This window comes from Salmo salar, chromosome ssa01 (genome assembly GCF_905237065.1).
Source record: "Salmo salar chromosome ssa01, Ssal_v3.1, whole genome shotgun sequence".
Lineage (NCBI taxonomy): Eukaryota > Metazoa > Chordata > Actinopteri > Salmoniformes > Salmonidae > Salmo > Salmo salar.
The window spans coordinates 65,788,433-65,808,408 of NC_059442.1; the positions used below are offsets into that span (position 1 = coordinate 65,788,433).

General features: G+C 41.3%; 1 protein-coding gene across 2 annotated transcripts in view; it reads left to right on the plus strand.

The window, feature by feature from the left end:
• The window catches only part of adam12b (ADAM metallopeptidase domain 12b), a 167,404-nt gene that overhangs the window by 24,064 nt on the left and 123,364 nt on the right, over positions 1 to 19,976 (plus strand). For both annotated transcript variants that reach the window (XM_014204336.2, XM_014204340.2), the window contains exons 2-3: positions 690 to 811; positions 3,755 to 3,828. In XM_014204336.2, the coding sequence (XP_014059811.2) occupies positions 690 to 811; positions 3,755 to 3,828 (196 nt within the window). The remainder of the gene's footprint in view (positions 1 to 689; positions 812 to 3,754; positions 3,829 to 19,976) is intronic.

Here is a 19,976-nt window from a genome sequence, read left to right on the forward strand (position 1 = left end):
ATAGGGTGTAAAGAACTGAACTAAATAGTGTGTGATAATGACATACAGGTGTGTGAACAGGTGATTAGAATTCATGTGATTGGGATCTGTAGAGTGAGCTGCGTTCATGGGATCTAGGTGTTTTGAGAGTGTGAGCTAGAAAGTGGGCTGGAAAGTGAGCTGCTTTTAGGGGATCTACGTGTTTGAGGGTGTGAGTTGGAAGCAGACGTCAGTGTTTTTAAAAAATGGATGCGTGTAGTAGTGTTATATTTAATGTGAATGTTTTTTTAAACCGCTGTAGATCAGTTTGGTTCACTCAAGTGACTAACAACCTTTACATAAATGGGACATTTAGTGTTAAATGAATTGAAGGTCATGTAAACAATAGAGCAACACATTTTACTTGTGGTGGCCTAAAGCTAAATCATGAAACAATCACATGTTCAAAAAACTGTTTAACGTTTCATGTCTGATAACAATGTTATGTCATTCTCCATAATCTCATGGTTGACTGCCGCCACGACCAGTGAAGTAAGGGTTATGTAATTCTCATTATACATTAATATACATTCTCTCAGTCAGGTCACCTCAGGTCAAGTGTCTACTTAACAGAGACCAGACGGACATCAGTATCCCACTACTCATACCCACTCAGTTCAAATCACTTCCATTGATTATATCAGTAATCACTGCTATTGATCTTTTAACAGGCAACAGCTTGAACCAGAGTGTGCTACACAGTGTCGTCCCTGAGCCCCAACGCTATGACACCATGGTACCTTTCCTGCTGGAAGGGCCGGAGCGCAAACCACTCAGCCAGCTCACGTCCAGGGTAAATATTCATAAAACGGCCTTTTAGCGGCACTGGTGAAATGTTTTAATTTTTAATTTGACCTTTATTTAACTAGGCATGTCAGTTAAGAAGAAATTCTTCTTTTCAATGACGGGCTAGGAACAGTGGGTTAACTGCCTTGATCAGGGACAGAACGACAGATTAATGCTAATACGCTGCTCATAACTCAGCCAACCATACATGTCAGCCTGCCTGCCGGACTGCCTCTGGTCTCTTCTGTTGTTCCAGTCATGAGCCCATAATAAATCCCCATCTCTGTTTATCCTCAGCTGATTCCCCTTTGTGGTTGTTACTGAAAGCTCACTCCCCACAGTGTTAAATGGCCCCTCTGTTGTTTGTTTCGTATGAGCTAAGCCCAGAGGCTCCACACACTATGAAATTATTCCCCCAACTTGCCAGCTTCCTATACTCTACAAATGGACAAAGTGCACAAAAAGCAACATTTTGAAATGGTTTGGGGGATGGGAGAAAACTAGACTGTCTGGTGTTGTAACAAAGTCAGGTAGCAACCGGATTTGAAACAGTCTAACCATTGTGCTAAAATGTATTGGACCGATGGGCTTAGTTGTGGATGGCCAGCAAATGCAACCTAACACTTGTCATCCTTGACATACCAGAACTGTAAGCACAGCAAGGATTTATAAGACATAATAGAGGTCCTAGCTATGAACCATGTGTCACTTTTTATATATTTTTTTTATTTTAACCTTTATTTAACTAGGCAAGTCAGTTAAGAAGAAATTCTTATTTACAATGACGGCCTTGTTCAGGGGCAGAACGACAGATTTTGACCTTGCCAGCTCAGGGATTCGATCCACCAACGTTTTGGTTACTGGCCAATGCTCTAACCACTAGGATACCTGCCGCCCCATGCCTGAAATCCATTCAGTTATTAAAACCAGGTAAATCAGCACATTTTATCTCTGCTATTACATGGGGTCATTGAGCACATTCTGCAATTGAGTCTGTGGTTTTAGGGTAGCTTCAGATTGGGAAACCCAATTCGTCCAGCCCACTAGGACTTAGTGAGAGAAATGAATGTTTGAAATCCAGGATCCCCCAATGCACCACAATGATACCGTTCCAGTCAAGGAAAACAGGGGAGTGTTGAGGAGTACTCCCAGAATATTTAAAACAGCCATTTCTTTCCAAGAGTTATACCTCAGTGCATAGGTTTTTCCTAGCTGGAGGAAATACTATGTTAGTCTTTCAACTTCACACTCTCTCAACTTCCTCAATGCTGAGCTTGAGCTTTACTTTGATGACATGGGGAGGGTATTAGTAAAATAACAACATCTCTGAAATGAGAAGGAGTCATGAGTGCTGACAAAGTAATGCATCAGAATGTGTTATAGTTTGTCTGGAAAAAGGAAGAGATTCTAGTTATTTAGTTAGGACAGAATTTAGGTGAAAGTTCATTTGATTTTATTCGAGAGATATTCCAATGTCATGACACGACATAATCAATTGAGTTTGACAACAATGTCCATTTGTATTGTTCGGGAGCCAGCTGTTATAGCCATGTTGACCATTCCAACATATTCTTCAGTTTTATTATTATTTTATCAGCGATGATATCCAACTCATTTTTCCCTCGCCGGTTATTTTTATTGAGCTGTTTTCGGTGCCACTAGAAGTAGCAAGCCAATATCACAGTCATCCTGAGTCAGGACAGTGGGGTGATGACCACAAATGGACCCACCATGGACCTACTGTCAACCCACTGGGTTTCTGGCAGAGAAACAGCCCTAACCTGAACAGAGCCTAGCAGGTCTGAGCCAAGTCTCATCTGTCTTAGTATCATCTGACTGGGACAAATGTTCACTCTGTCTCTGTCTGCCTATCTTTATCTCTGCCTGTCTCCATGGCCCTGCATATCTGTGTCTATCTCTGTGAAATCCGTGGGGTTTAAGGCAGTGTTTCCAACCAACTAAGTCAAGATGCAATCAAAATGCCTACCTGCGTGTCTGTGTACCTGCTTCTACATGTGTAGTAAAATAGTTATAATGACAACATGAAGCATGGACATAAATCCATACAGATTTTTCGTAGCAGGAGGTTTTCCATCCCTACAGTTAAATAAAGTTGAAATAAAAGAAAATAATAATAAGTGTGTGGGTGTGTGTGTGTGTGGGTGTGTGTGTGTGTGTGTGTGTGTGTGTGTGTGTGTGTGTGTGTGTGTGTGTGTGTGTGTGTGTGTGTGTGTGTGTGTGTGTGTGTGTGTATGTATTTCACAGTATCTGATAGCCTCTCATAAACTGTGCAACAGACCGAGATCCCCAGCCTTTTCCCATGGGCCAGTTTGGTCATAAATCATGAGTGCTGAAAAGGCGGGAGTTCTGGGGAAATTAGTGTCAGTCAGCACTGAAATATGCAGACAATCCTCAAAAATGTTGTTCTTGCACTCAAGGAAAAACACTGCTTGCTCTGCAAAAACTGATTTTTGTTTCTGCTGTTGACTAACATAAACCTGACATGGATTATTGCTATAGACCTAAGGTGTAATGATTTATTTACTGTTTTATTCTGTTTACTGTTCAACATTAGATTTGTTTTTTTTTCTCATTACTGTTGATCTCTTGAAAATTTGAGTCCAAGTTTTTTACCTAAGGGAAATGATGAACGGTACTAACGGAAGAGTCTATGACCGGGTCATCCTGGGATGGACCATTAGTAATGGGGAGGCGTTGATATGTGCTCATTAAAAACTCAGCTGGTTAGAGTCCAGATCTTTTTCCTGGTCAGGTCACGTAGTCAGCAGAACAGGGTCCTATTCATGACAACCATCAATGCCAAGGATCTGGGAACTGGAATCCCTCTTCCTAGCTCATTACCAGCATGCCCTCCTACTTCCTGTCCAGTATGTAAGCCCGGCTGGGTGTCCCGTCCCCTCACCTTTCGTGTCCTGTGTTTGTGTTCTAGAGTCATCCTGCCTCACTGAGGCTGGTGGTGGAGGCGGAAGGTGAACAACTGGTCCTGGCACTACAAAAAAACCAGTAAGTGATCATCCTATCTTCAGCTGCAAATCCCACATCCGACCTACATCATTACAGGCATCTAGTCCTTTAAAGGAATATGAACGATTTGGCGAGATGACCAGTGGATGTTGGTTTAAATCATGAATGGTTGTTTGAATTTGGAAAGATTCAATTACATTTACATATGGAGTAAACAATGATCAGATGTGCTGCACTTCAGCTAGCATATGCTGTGCCCATGGCTGTAGTACGAGCTATGGCTAAAGCTTCTACAGTATGAGGGCTGATACAGTTTCATGAAGGGGAAAAAAAGATTTCACAGAACAAATGTCTAGGCTCTTTTATGGTTTAGTCTCTCTGAAGAGTTGAAAGAGGATAGCTGATAAAGAATGACTCGAAGGGATTTTTTATATCTCCCTTTTCCCTTTCTCTCATCACCTTCTTCTCTTCCAGGTTGTGGAATATACCAGGCATGAGAACTGGGAATCCTGTGGAGTTGTGTGTATTTGTGAGATTTACTGAATATACAGTATACACGGTTTATATATACAGTACAAGCTAAGCACTTCCAAGCACTTGAGCCAGGTATCGTTTTTATCTCAATATCAAGTCATTTCTGGTTAACAATTAAGTACCTTATTGTGATTGTTTTCAATTAAAATGCTTCTCAGCTAGGACAATTTCTCAAGCAAGAATTTTGCTAGGACTGTCTGGGTGTGAAATGACTGGGGAGGGGAAAACGGAAAATCGCTGTTATTGGCAGAGTTTTGAAACTCTCTTTCTTATTCCTCTATTAACTGATTTACCACCTGGTGATGTCATCATGTAGGCCAGAACTCCATCCCACCAAAACAGGCTGAGATTTCAGGCGGTCTTTTCAAACAGCTCTTACACTAAAAGGGCATTATCATGTGCCCAAAACATAAGAGAAATAAGCTTTTTGTGGATATGGAACATTTCTGGGATCTTTTATTTAAGATCATGAAACATGGAACCCTTTACATGTTGCGTTTATATTTTTGTTCAGTATATATAAAACACAGGAAATCATGTTTTTTACTGCACTCCCACTACAAACATCAATGATCTGGTTTTCCTCTCACTTCTTCTGCCCAAATTCATCTATGTCCCTGACAAAATTTCCACCACCATATTCCTAATAATAAAAAATCCCACCCTGCTAACCCACCCACACCACCAACCCCAATGACCCGTGCATCAGCTTTGAGAGATAATTTGGCTGGTAGCTTCCATTCCCTTTCGTATGTTCCGCCTGTCCCGCTCCCTGCATTCCTTCAGATGTGTCCACTGATATCTGTTACATGTCTGTGCCCAGACACAGGTGGGGTGTGACCTCTGTGTGTGCACTGTGTGCACTGTGCAGAGTCGTACTGTGTAGGCTCGTGCCTTCTCTGTAGGATCAGGTGGTAGGAAGAAGATCTGAGTTAGAGACAACACAGAGTAATATAATTTGCTCTCTTAGTTTTTTCTGTGTAATAGCACAATATTTTCTGTCTGTACGGTTTTATTAGATTGAATTTAAGAGGCACTAAATAGCGTTCAGTGATCAGTATGGAGGTTCTGTTATTCTAAGAAATTATTTTCACCCATAATTTAGTTGCACTGTAGACAGAGTTCTAAGCAAATGGTACTCTGATGTTTATAGAGATTCTGTATGCAGTCTATACAATATGTTTGTAGGTTTTATTGGCTTTCAGTAAGAGTGTGTTTGTATATTTAAGTAAAGGACCTAACAGCGCAAACATCTTGGCCTCTAAGATTACCTGCACCCCACCTCCTGAGCCCCCAACTCAGACTCCCCCCCCCCCCAGCAAATTCAGAGGTCACATCCACATCCATCTTTAAATTGAAAGGCACCACTTGCACCCTTGTACCTAACCCTACATCCCTACTCAAAACCTGCTCATATAGCCTGCTTCAGTTTGTCACCACCCTCATCAACAAGTCCCTGTTGACCAGGGAGGTATCATCACTCTTCAAAACAATTGCAGTCACCCCCTTACTGAAGAAACCCAACCTTGAGCAGGACATCCTATCCAACTACACTGCTATCTAGAACCTAAAAGGGGTTTTCAGCTGTCCCCATAGGGGAACCATTTAAAGAACCCTTTTGTTCCAGGTAGAAACCTTTTGGACCCTTTCCACAGAGGGTTCTACTTGGACCCGAAGAGGATTCTCCTATGGGGACAGGCCCATCTACAACCTCCCGTTTCTATCAAAAGTACTGGTGAAAGTGGTTGCAAATCAGCTTCAATCCCTTCTGTCTTCCAATCCGCTGTATGCAGTTTTCCAGTCTGGCTTCTGGCCCTTGCACAACACTGAAACAGCTCTGGTGAAAGTTACGAACGATTTACTAATGGCTGCAGATTCTAGATCACCTAGCCTCCTCCTTCTCCTCTTCAATCTTCTTGCTGGTTTTGACACCTTTGACCACAACATCCTCCTGCGGCGTCTCAGAGAGCACACTGCAGTCACTGGAACTGCTCTGAACTGGTTCTCCTCCTACCTTTCTAGTAGGAAGCAATGCATCACTACATCACGATTGGACAGTCCAGATCGGAGGAGTCTACAGTCACATGTGGTGTCCCACAGGTACTATATATATTAACACCAAACCGGACACCATCTCAGCCCTAGCAAAATCTGGCAGCTGCCTAGATGACATCAGGGCATGGATGAAAGATAACTTCTTCCAGCTGAACAGCAGCAAGACTGAGGCTATGCTTATTGGGACACTCAAGCAGGTCACCAGTGCTGGAAACATCTGCCCTACAATTGACAGTGAAGCCATCCATCTGTTCTGTCATCTCCAACCTGGGAGTCAAGTTTGATCCTTCTCTGTCCTTTGATGCCCATATAAAACATATCTGCAAAACTTAAGGCTCAAACCATCGCTCTGCCAGACAGATGCAAAGAAACTTGTCTACGCGTTCATCTTTCCTTGGATCAACTACGACAACGCTCTGTTCGGGGGCCTTCCAGCCAAATAACTTCAGAGGCTACAACTTCTCCAGAATAGTTCTGCGAGAGTCCTGACCAGGACCAAGAAGTCAGCCCACATCACACCCATCCTTGCTGAACTCCATTGGCTACAGGTCAACTATAGGATTGACTTTAAAATCCTCCTCCTAGTGTTTAAAGCTTTACATGGATTGAGTCCCCCCTACATCAGCGACCACATTTTTATCAATGAGCCACCTCAAGCTCTCCGCTCCAGCAACTCACTACTGCTTCAAGTCCCCAAGACATCTATACCGTACTATGGGGGATCGAGCCTTCTGCTGCCTATGGAATGCTCTCCCTGACCATCTGAGAGCCGCTCCATCAATTGGAACTTATTAAAACAGACCTTAAAACACATTTCTACAGATTTTATTTCTTATAGTCCTAATCTGGAAAGTTATTTTAGAACCTAGCCTACTATTGCTATTTCCTGCCTTGATTTGAAATGTATGATGTTTTTATTGTATTTATTTCATTATTATCATTTATATTTGCCTATGAAGAGCTTTGAGGTAATGCTGTAATGAAAAGCGCTATACAAATTTAAATGTTTCATTATTATTATAATTATTTTATTATTCGAGGATTACTGTAAGTGGTGGTCTTTTACAGGGTTCTGCTGACTCCATAAGGTTTCTTAATTTGGCCTTCCTCCAGAGGACACCTGGTCCAGGGCCAATCTGTAAAGATCTAGGGCTACCCAAAGTAAACAGAATACCAAATCTAATTAATAAACCAATATGTAAACGACCGGCTCGATTCAGTCTTATGTAGAAAAATGTGAAATTGTGTAGAGACTCAGAGCTAGTAATTGTATATCAAACACTACAGTTGAGGAACAATGGGAAAGCAATTCTGCTTTAAAAGTTGATAAACTTGTAACCTCACTTTTGAAAAATGGCTCATGAATGTTTTGGTACACTCACCGGAGAGCTCTGCTTTGTCGACACCCATTCAGCATCATTCACACCCTCTTAAGCTTTAGCCCCCCCCTAGCTCTTTAAGGATTCACATGTGAGGCCATGTACTAAACAACCAAAGATTTCAAGACTAAAGGCTGGTTTATACTACGGTTGTGTTTGTAAATTCAATCTGGAGTGCCAGAGGGTGCTCAGAGTGCACTCTGGGCGTTGTCATATTGTCTGTTCATAAATTCAGAGCGTTTCGCTCTCGGAGCATTCAGAGTGCACACTGGACGCTCTGGCCGAGGAGCAGGGTTGACCCGACCGTTCTGACCTAACAACAGCAGTCAAGCACCCAAGCTAACTGGCTAACGTTGGCTAGCTTGCTAGCTACTTCCAGACACAAATGAAGGAAGAGCTCATTCTGACCATTTTACTCGCCCGAGCAGAGCTGGATAGGCTATTTTTGTGTTATTCGGAGCGTTGGTGACTGCAACTGTACTGCTGGCAACAATTTAATTATGCTTTTTTGCCAACGTTTACTGACACCGGGCATATTCAACGTGTGTTGAGCTTTCGTAAATTTGTAATTTATTCTTCAAATTTACCAGCTATGTCTATCGACAGTTGTCGCAGTGACATCATGAACATTCTATTGAAATTGTTACTTGCATAGTGAAGTCTTTTGTTTGGACATGTAGCTAGCTAGCTATACAATGAAACCTTAATCTCAACTCATAATGTTACTTGTTTTCTTCTTTTTTTCTTTAACTAGGCAAGTCATTTAAGAACAAATGATTATTTCCAATGATGGCCTCTCTGTGGCTCAGTTGGTAGAGCATGGTGTTTGCGATGGTGTTTGCAACGCCAGGGTTGTGGGTTCGATTCCCACGGGGGGCCAGTAAGGAGAAGAAAAAAAATGTATGAATTGAAATGTATGCATTCACTACTGTAAGTCGCTCTGGATAAGAGCGTCTGCTAAATGACTAAAAATGTTTGGAAAAAAATGGCCTACCCTGGACAATGCTGGGCCAATTGTGCTCCGCCATATGGGACTCCCAATCGCAACCGGTTGTGATAGAGCCTGGAATCAAACCAGGGTCTTTAGTGACACCTCTAGCACTGAGATGCAGTGCCATAGACTGCTGCACCACTCGGAAGCCCCTAAGGTAGCTAACCAACCAGGTTCAACTAGCAATGCAAATGGTTTTAACTAGCAGTGCAAATGGCTCTGAGATATGAATAATATTACTACACAGATCATACACGTAACGTTAGATAGCAAGTCAGCCAGCTAATGTTAGCTAGCTAGCTAACAATACGCTTTAACTTGAAATGAAAACGACTTTCTGACACAATTAGAAATGTGTAATATATGAAAATGTAGATAGCTAGACTATCTTACCCATCGTATACATGGGTGAACTCTTCTGTCATGGATGCCATGGTTGCCTTAGTTTGAAGATCCAGAGACAAGTTTTTTATACAACAGCCTTCTGTGTGTTCTCTTATCGACACCATTTGCATATTTGCAATCAAACGCCAGAATTATCTCCATCTCCTTAGCTATCATACTCTAATTCCACCAGGCCTTTCACTGATTTCGAAACTCGGTCCTCCAGAAAGTGGAGAGCAACACCTTTGTTGTTCTACTAAGTGATCTTTAAAAAAAATGTATTAGAAAGGTTTACCTACACATACTGACCAGCTCATGTAATAGACAAATGCATGCTACATAGCAGACCAATCCAAAGTCATCTCTCGGCATGTCCAGCCCACCCATTATTTCAGCCCATCATGGCTAGCGGGAATGTTCTTGACTTTTTCTCTGGCTAAACCAACTAGGCTCATAATCTAACAATTTTATTCTTATTTACAGATGGCATACAAGTTTGTTATTAAGCCACATCAAAGTTCACATGTTCAGAAGGCATTTCTGCCAAAAAACAGATTTTGATTTAAAAAAAATTGTACGTTCAAATAGCTCTCCTCTGAAGTAGTGACATGCAACATACGCCTAGTTTCCTGAAACGAGTCACATATATTAGCTAGCAGCCCTCTGGCCCTGGCTCAACAGTCTGGCCTAGAGTAAGTATAGAGCTTTCAGGGTGTGTTTGTATTTGCGTGTGCAGACGTCTGTGTATTGCTTATCATGAATAGATTGATTCCTCTATCCTCTCAGCTACAAGCACTAACAACCTGCTTAGCATTAACCGTATTGTAAGACAAAATCAGTGGCCTTGTGGTTCGTTTCTGCCCTGTGCTTGGAAGGAGTTTGATCCATGGCCGAGTCATACCAAAGATTGTAAAAATGGGACCCGATGCATCTCTGCTTGGCACTAGCATTAAGGAGATAGACTTGGGGTAAGGCCCTGCGATCGACTAGCATCCTGTCCAGGGCGTACTTGTACATCAAGCTGCCTCACGCTACAGAAACGGGATAGGCTCCTACTCCTATGAGCTGTTCTGGCTCGCACAAGCCAAGGCTCATGCAAGGCTACTTACTTTTTACTTACAGTTATTGAGTCTCTTTAAAGCAGGGGTATTCAACTGGAAGTACTGCAGGGGGTCCTCAAAAATATTTCTACAAATAAAATAAACAAATATTAGTTTAAAAAAACATCTATGTTTTTAAAAATATCGCTAGAAACAAAAGAATACACAAATGTTGAATTACATACCTACAGTAGAAAAGAGGAGAATATCTTCTTTCTAATGTCAACTTTATTTCTCAACAAATTACACTCATTGGAGCCAATTACACTCACTTTAGTATCTGATATAGGCTTTGAAAAGCACCTGCGAATAGGCTACCAGTGCAGCAAGTGCTACTGGTAAGCTCTCTTGACTTGGACATTCATTTTTGCAAACAAATGGCTAACCTTTGTTTAACCATCTAAACAGCTGCGCTTAGCGGTAATGTGTTTCAATTTACCTTTCTAGCTAATAGGCCGTTTACACTTCCTCTTCCAATTATAATGTGGGGAGGTCAAAATAATGAAAATATCAACCAAATCTATTCATTTTAAAATGTTGATTACTTCTCCTTGCCATTATCATTCACCTGATGATAAGACATTTATTTTTTTCGTATGATGGGGTCCCTTTGTTGCCAGTTTTTCAAGGGAGGGGGTCCCTGGGCAAGAAAGGTTGGAGACCCCTGCTCTAAAGTAACAGCCCAGACCCACTTCAACTTTTTCCTTTGTTTCTTCCAGGAAATATTTGACCCAAAAAAGGGATCAATTTGTAGCTAGACCTGCTTGTTCTGTCTGACATTCATGTTGGCTCACTGTTAGCTCTATACCTGAGCAGCAGACTGAGAAATTAGGCTGACGCATCTGGCCTCCTTCTTGGATCCTGGCTCTCATTTATTCCCATTTCTGTACTTAGATTTTTGGTGTGTGCGTGTGTGTCTGTCTGTCTCGGTCTGTGTTTCTGCGTGTGTGTGTGTGCGTGCGTGCGTGTGCCTGCCAGTGGAGCAGTTTTTATTTATTCAGTCTTAGTGGAGTTAGGGCTGGCACAATTACTGTATAACCTTGTAACCGACGATTATGAATGAAGACCGTCATGACTATAACATATCCGTTATAACCGTTTAAATGTGTTTATTTTGTTGAAGAACAGCTGACTGAGTGACCACAAAGCAGCACACATAGAAATATAACTAATAGAATAGTCTTGGAACCTCTAACCCAGGCAATAGCTTCAATGTGTGTTCCAAGCCCCCTTATTATCGGGGGAGACGTTTCCGGTGCGTTGTCAGGCATTGCCAATAGGAAGGATATCTCGTTAATTATGTATCAAATTAGTTAAAATTACTAAATTACATTTACAGAATTTAAAAGCTACAGCAATGTGCTTGTGAGAGCATTTTGAAAACAGTATAACCAGTAACAAGCTGATGCTAGCTAGCTAGCCTCTTTCATAGACTTGACTGGTTAGCTAGCTAGCATCAGAGCTTTCTGGCTAATATCATAGACTGTGTCTAACATTGTTTCAGTATTTAACTTTGTTTTACAGAGCAATAGGTCTATTTACTTGTCATGTTAGTTGAAGTTAACATTAGTTTACAAAATAAATGTTCACTAAGGTGTATATTTGCTCTAGCCCCCTGTTCAGTGCATAACATGCAAATATCTAATGTTATCCTAGCTACTGTTACTTCTCTGTACCATTTCTTTTGTCATTGATATGCTCTACATTTACCTGCTTATTCCCTGGCGTTCTCCATTTTATTTGACGGATGCCCCCCGTTTATACATCCATGAACTGATTACTCATTAATTCTCCCTTCCTCCAATGTATTCCATATTGCCCACTTCCTCAACAGACAGTAGCAGAAAACTAATAGAAACATGTCTACAACCCTTTAAAAAAAAGGGTAGTAGACACTTACAGATAATAGTGTAGATTAAAACTAAAGACTGTTTCAGTATAAAGCAACAATACAAAAAATACATCATTTTAGCAAACATTTAAAAAGGCAACAGAAAATAATCCAAGAGACTTGTGACTGAATATACAGTACCAGTAAAAAGTTTGGACGCACCTACTCATTCCAGGGTTTTTCTTTATTTCTACCATTTTCTACATTGTAGAATTAAAAACCATGAAATAACACATATGGAATCATATAAAAAGCAAAAATGTGTTCAAACAAATCAAAATATATTTTTTATTTGAGATTCTTCAAAGTAGCCAGACTTTGCTGTGATGACAGTGTTGCACACTCTTGGCATTCTCTCAACCAGCTTCATGAGTTAGTCATCTGGAATGCATTTCAATTAACAGGTGTGCCTTGTTAAACGTTAATTTGTGGAATTTTCTTCCTTAATGTGTTTGAGCCAATCAGTTGTGTTGTTACAAGGTAGGGGTGGTATACAGAAGATAGCCAGTTCATATTATGGCAAGAACTGCTCAAATAAGCAAAGAGAAATGACAGGCCATCATTACTTTAAGACATGAAGGTCAGTTAATCCTGAAAATGTCAAGAACTTTTAAAAGTTTTTTCAAGTGCAGTTGCAAAAACTATCAAGCAGTATGATGAAACTGGCTCTCATGAGGACCGCCACAGCAAAGTAAGACCCAGAGTTACCTCTGCTGCAAAGGATAGGTTCATTAGAGTTACCAGCCTCAGAAATTGCAGCCCAAATAAATGCTTCACAGAGTTAAAGTAACAGACACATCTCAACATCAACTGTTCAGAGGAGACTGCGTGAATCAGGCCTTCATGGTCGAATTGCTGCAAAGAAACCACTACTAAAAGGACACCACTAAGAAGCAGAGACTTGCTTGGGCCAAGAAACTCGAGCAATGGACATTAGACCAGTGGAAATCTCTCCTTTGATCTGATGAGTCCATATCTGAGATTTTTGGTTCCAACCGCCGTGTCTTTGTAAGACGCAGAGTAGATGAACTGATGATGTCCGCATGTGTGGTTCCCACCGTGAAGAATAGAGGAGGAGGTGTGATGGTGTGGGGATGCTTTGCTGGTGACACTGTCAATGATTTATTTAGAATTCAAGGCACACTTAACCAGCATGGCTACCACAACATTCTGCAGCGATACGCCATCCCATCTGATTTGCGCTTAGAGGGACTATCATTTGTTTTTTAACAGGACAATGACCCAAAACACACCTCCAGGCTGTGTGAGGGCTATTTGACCAAGAAGGAGAGTGATGGAGTGCTGCATCAGATGACCTGGCCTCCACAATCACCCGACCTCAACCCAATTGAGATGGTTTGGGACCGCTGAGTGAAGGAAAAGCAGCCAACAAGTGCTCACCATATCTGGGAACTCCTTCAAGACTGTTGGAAAAGCATTCCAGGTGAAGCTGGTTAAGAGAATGCCAAGGCAAAGGGTGGCTACTTTGAAGAATCTAAAATATTAAATATATTTCGATTTGTTTAATACTTTTTTGGTTACCACATGATTCCAAGTGTGTTTTTTTCATAGTTTTGATGATGTCTTCACTATTATTCTATAATGAAGAAAAAAGTAAAAATAAAGAAAAACCTTTGAATGAGTAGGTGTGTCCAAACTTTTGACTGGTTCTGTATATTTAATAAAAAATAGACCAGATAAATTACTCACATCAAGCAGAAAAAACTATTAAAAAGAAAATGAAAAAAAAAAATTCTGCATTTATTTTAGAAGATGCAACAATTGTTAATGAAACATACATTGGATGACTTGGTGAAGGTGTGGTAGAGAGAAGCTGTCTGTTTTCCTTCCCCTCCTTCATACATGGTGTTCATTTGGAGAGTCCTGTTTTATTTATTTTATTTAAGCTTTATTTTACTGGAGAGTCCTGCGAACATCAACATAATAAACGTGTAATTCTGAACAGCACAATAATCCTAATTGATAACTTTGACATATTGGCATGATATACGAAATATAATGGGTACCAGCATAGCCCCATAACCTCCGTAAAGTCTGTAGACATGCTTAAAGATTTTCAGTCAAGCATGTTGCCATGATTTGTAGAAGCTGTTGTTGACTAGAGTAAATATTAATCATAAATACATACAAAGTTTGTTGATGTACAATATGCTGATTGAGGAGGGGTATTCATTAGAAAGTTGGTGGTGGGTTGCATGTGGATGGTAGTCATGGATTATGATGGATGTTAGTCATCAAATAATTCATATTCAAATGTAGTCCAGATCAGCTAAACATTCACATTTGGAAATCACTGTTCTTGTTACAAATGCATGACTATTGTTATGGTTTCATGATGACACTTGAATAAACACATGGTGGTAGGTAATTACACTCATGAGAGGCTGGCACGATGTGGGCAACTTATACAGGTCCATTGTGCACAGAAAAAAATCTTGTGGGGCCCCTACCAAGCTGCAACAACAGAGAACTGGAACTCACATTAATTAGGACAGGTACACGTGGCACATAGACCTACAAAAAATATGTGCATGTTTTGTGAACTAAAAAAGTTTTATAAACCCATTTTTTTACATCACAAAGTGCGTTATAGATACCCAGCCTAAAACCCCAAAGAGCAAGCAATGCAGAGGTAGAAGCACAGTGACTACCTGGCTGAGCTCGATCAGCAGGGGTCTGGGACAAGGTAGCACGCCTGGTGAAATCAGGCAAGGGGTCCACAGCTGCAGTTGGACCAGCAGCACGGGATCAGCTACACGACCAGGGGCTCAGGTCATCCGGGAGGGGAGACACAGAAAGAGAAAGAGAAAGAGAGAGAGAGAGAGAGAGAGGGGTGGGGGGATTAATGGGAGCGAAAAACCCTCTGGGTCAAAGGGGGGGTCAAAATCAAAAGTAACATTCTGTATCTGGTGTGGCCACGAGCTGCATTAAGTACTGCAGTGCATCTCCTCCATATGGACTGCACCAGATTTGCCAGTTCTTGCTGTGAGATGTTACCCCACTCTTCCACCAAGGCACCTGCAAGTTCCCGGACATTTCTGGGGGGAATGGCCATAGCCCTCAACAAACGATCCAACAAGTCCCAGACGTGCTCAATGGGATTGAGATCCGGGCTCTTCACTGGCCATGGCAGAACACTGACATTTCTGTCATGCAGGAAATCACGCACAGAACAAGCAGTATGGCTGGTGGCATTGTCATGCTGGAGGGTCATGTCAGGATGAGCCTGCAGGAAGGGTACCACATGAGGGAGGAGGATGTCTTCCCTGTAATGCACAGCGTTGAGATTGCCTGCATGACAACAAGCTCAGTCCGATGATGCTGTGACACACCGCCCCAGACCATGACGGACCCTCCACCTCCAAATCGATCCCACTCCAGAGTACAGGCCTCGGTGTAGCGCTAATTCCTTTGACAATAAACGCAAATCCGACCATCACCTCTGGTGAGACAAAACTGTGACTCGTCAGCGAAGAGCACTTTTTTGCCAGTCCTGTCTGGTTCAGCGATGGTGGGTTTGTACCCATACGCGACGTTGTTGCCCGTGATGTCTGGTGAGGACCTGCCTTACAACAGGGCTACAAGCCCTCAGTCCAGCCTCTCTCAGCCTATTGTGGACAGTCTGATTACTGATGGAGGGATTGTGCGTTCCTGGTGTAAATCGGGCAGTTGTTGTTACCATCCTGTACCTGTCCCGCAGGTGTGATGGTTGGATGTACGGATCCTGTGCAGGTGTTGTTACACGTGGTCTGCCACTGCGAGGACGATCAGCTGTCCGTCCTGTCTCCCTGTAGTGCTGTCTTAGGCGTCTCACAGTACGGACATTGCAATTTATTGCCCTGGCCACATCTGCAGTCCTCATGCCTCCTTGCAGCATGCCTAAGGCACGTTCATGCAGATGAGCAGGGACCCTGGGCATCTTTCTTTTGGTGTTTTTCAGAGTCAGTAGAAATGCCTCTTTAGTGTCCTAAGTTTTCATAATTGTGACCTTAATTGCCTACCGTCTGTAAGCTGTTAGTGTCTTAATGACCGTTCCACAGGTGCATGTTCATTAATTGTTTATGGGTCATTGAGCAAGCATGGGAAACAGTGTTTAAAGCCTTTACAATGAAGATCTGTGAAGCTATTTGGAATTTTATGAATTATCTTTTAATTATCTTTTTTTGCTGAGTTTCGTTTAAATAACCATCTGCATTTTGAATGTCTTTTTCTTGTTATTTTATTAACGAAAGCATAAAGATGTTGATGAAGAAATAATGTACCGCTGTTTTGAGTTAGAAATGTAACACTTCAGAGTACTTAAGCATCAAATACATTGCAAGTAGGGGGATGTTAACACCTACTAATTGGGCTACAAGTGTTTGAAAACCTGTTTTCAAAATACCACCAGCTGTCCATCACTACTGTAAATAAAAACACAGCATCTTATTTACATCTTGTTTACATTCTTTATTGTAACCTCAATGTCACAAATAATTTGTATCTACCTTTCCAATTACTTTTAGTAATAGTTTGGGATTAATTTGATTAATATTATGGTATTTATATTCCAAGAAAAACGAAAAATCCTCTGGGTTTCCGTTAGGATGGAATGGAAAATATGGCGCTGTACAACATGACGGTCGGAGAAGGCTACACAGTACTGGGCTATTTAGCTAAAGAATCCCCGTATCATGTGCGGGCATGCGGGAGACCGGGGTTCAATTCCCCAAAGGGGAGGAAGGAGTAGGCTGTCCTTGTAAATAAGAATTTGTTCTTAACTGACTTTCCTAGTTAAATAAAGGTTACACTAAGAGCATAACATTTCTACACTATAATTTTAGTCTAACCAATACCCAAACGAAGATTCAGTCAAAATAAAAAATCTCAATGATTTATCAAGACCAGTCCCCATGCTTGTCTCAGAGCAGTGCGAAATGGTGCTAAAATAGTTGTAGGCTATTGCTTCAAATTCTATTGCTTCTAACTTGAATATGCTCTTTAAATAAATAAGACCTACACCACTTTTAACAGCACATTACGCAACACTAGTGAGACTCATGTTGCCTACGGTAGGCCTACAGTATATCAAAAATATGATGTGACTCTCCACCAATAATTATATATAGAGGATTGTAGGATTCTAAATTAAAACCAAAAGCCGCCTCATGGGTCTCCCGGTGGCGGCCGGCATGGGTATCTGTAGCAATGCATTTTGTATTGCGATGCGGTGGCTGCGCCACTGGGGAGGCCCCATCCACAAAGTATCAAAATACAGAGAGGTGTTGGTAAAGGTATATTGTCCTGCTAATAGCCCATAATGGGCTATTATAATACTGTACATGGTGTCCAGGTCAGCATAACCAAAACATTGCGCCACTCCGGAGCCAAGACCAATATGACCAATATATATTGTCCTGCTAATAACAGGGTTAATATTATATCTGTGAGAATATCCAAGGGGCTTTTATATAATTCTAAATTAATGATAATAATAATCGCTTTGTTTAAAAAATAACAATATTTGAGATTATTTTGTTTTCAAATAACGTAAAATGTGCAAGGAAAAGGCCATTCTTGAACATGGGGTGAGACATTGTTACTAATTTGTAAATAAAGCCAGTTTGTTATTTATAATTATTTATTTCTGTTTTTAGAGGGAGAGAAACCAAAAACCTACAGTCATCTCATGGTTCTCCCAGTCGAGGCCGGCACAAGTATTAAACCATCATCTGTAGCAACACAGCTTGCACTGATACTGTATGCAGTGTCTTAGACCGTTGCGCTACTCAGGCGCTGTACAACATGACTGGTCGGGAGTGGGCTACAGTATTACAGTAAGAGCAAAATATATAATAAGAAAAACCTTAGTGTAACAACAGTTTTAGTAAGTAATACTTAAGTCGTGCACAATTATCAGTTTCTATTTAGGTTTATGTCACCCATTCATTGCCAGTTCGAGATATAGTAGGACCCAAAAGCATAATCAGTGCCCCTTCAGCTGGTCTGGAGCAATTAAGTAGTGACGTAGGGTACAGTACTACGTACTGAGGAAGCACAGTTCCCGCTCAGCCCAGTCAAAACTGTTCGCTGCTCTGGCACCCCAATGGTGGAACAAGCTCCCTCACGACGCCAGGACAGCGGAGTCAATCACCAACTTCCGGAGACACCTGAAACCCCACCTCTTTAAGGAATACCTAGGATAGGATAAAGTAATCCTTCTAACCCCCCCCCCCCCTTAAAAGATTTAGATGCACTATTGTAAAGTGGTTGTTCCACTGGATATCATAAGGTGAATCCACCAATTTGTAAGTCGCTCTGGATAAGAGCGTCTGCTAAATGACTTAAATGTAAATGTAATGTAAATGTACTAAACCACAAATTACCTCCAAGTAATGCAGCATAATCGCAAAACCTTTAGTGGAGCAACCACTGTAGAAGCTAATAACAATGACACAGTCATGATACTGGTGATAGAGCTGATGGAATGTCTTTCTCCCTGTGTTGCTTGGTCAGGAACCCATCAACCGCAGCTCTCGTGTAATTTCCATCTGTGGTCAGCACGGGGAGAAGCTGCCAGATGTGCTTGGCAGATCTGAAAGAGAGGCACGATGTTATTTCAAATCGAGTTATGTCCACTTGACAATTGAACAGAATTCAATCTTCTTCATGCTGATTATCTGTACAACATACAGATACTGTAGCAATACAGTACAAACAGATTAAAACATAATATGGAATATAATACAGATACAGATATGCACATGTGGTGGTTTCAAATAATAGTGTTACTACTGGAAGCTGGCTCTATTCCTGCATTTCCTGATAATGTCCATCTTACATAACTAGCTAGTAGTTATTGTTCTACAGGCTTTCCTTCTCCTCAATGGTATGCAGATGCTTGACTACTTGATTATTATGTTGTGGCTGTAACATTTCATGGACATTGCACTAGAACAACAACTAGCTAGCTTTATCAGATAGACATTTTCAGGAAAAGCAGCAAACAATTATTTTCTAAACTAATGTTAGTCTCAACCAAATAACAAATACATAGACCTATTGCTCTTTTACACAACGTAACAACCATTAGTTACAGGCTAGCCAGAAAAATGTAATGCTTGCTAACCAGCTATGTTATTTCAATAAAGAAATATGCTAGCTAGCGTTAGCTTTGTAGCAGTAATGCTATGTGAAAACACTCATTTTACATTTTTCCTACAATTTTATTTTTAATGCCTTCCTGTAACTTAGAAATTCTGTGAATGTGACATCTCCTCCCTCACATGGTAATGTAGGATGTTTATTAAAATGATGTAAACATTAATTGATGTGGCTCATGCAATGGCTGGGTCGTCACTAGTTACCACAGCCACAACGCCATTGTCACGATCGTTGTAAGAACTGGACCAAGACGCAGCGTGATTTATCAAATCAAATCAAATGTATTTATATAGCCCTTCTTACATCAGCTGATATCTCAAAGTGCTGTACAGAAACCCAGCCTAAAACCCCAAACAGCAAGCAATGCAGGTGTAGAAGCACGGTGGCTAGGAAAAACTCCCTAGAAAGGCCAAAATCTAGGAAGAAACCTAGAGAGGAACCAGGCTATGAGGGGTGGCCAGTCCTCCTCTGGCTGTGCCGGGTGGAGATTATAACAGAACATGCCCAAGATGTTCAAATGTTCATTAATGACCAGCATGGTCAAATAATAATAATCATAGTAGTTGTCGAGGGTGCAACATGTCAGCAACTCAAGAGTAAGTGTCAGTTGGCTTTTTCATAGCCGATCTTTGAGAGTATCTCTACCGCTCCTGCTGTCTCTAGAGAGTTGAAAACAGCAGGTCTGGGAC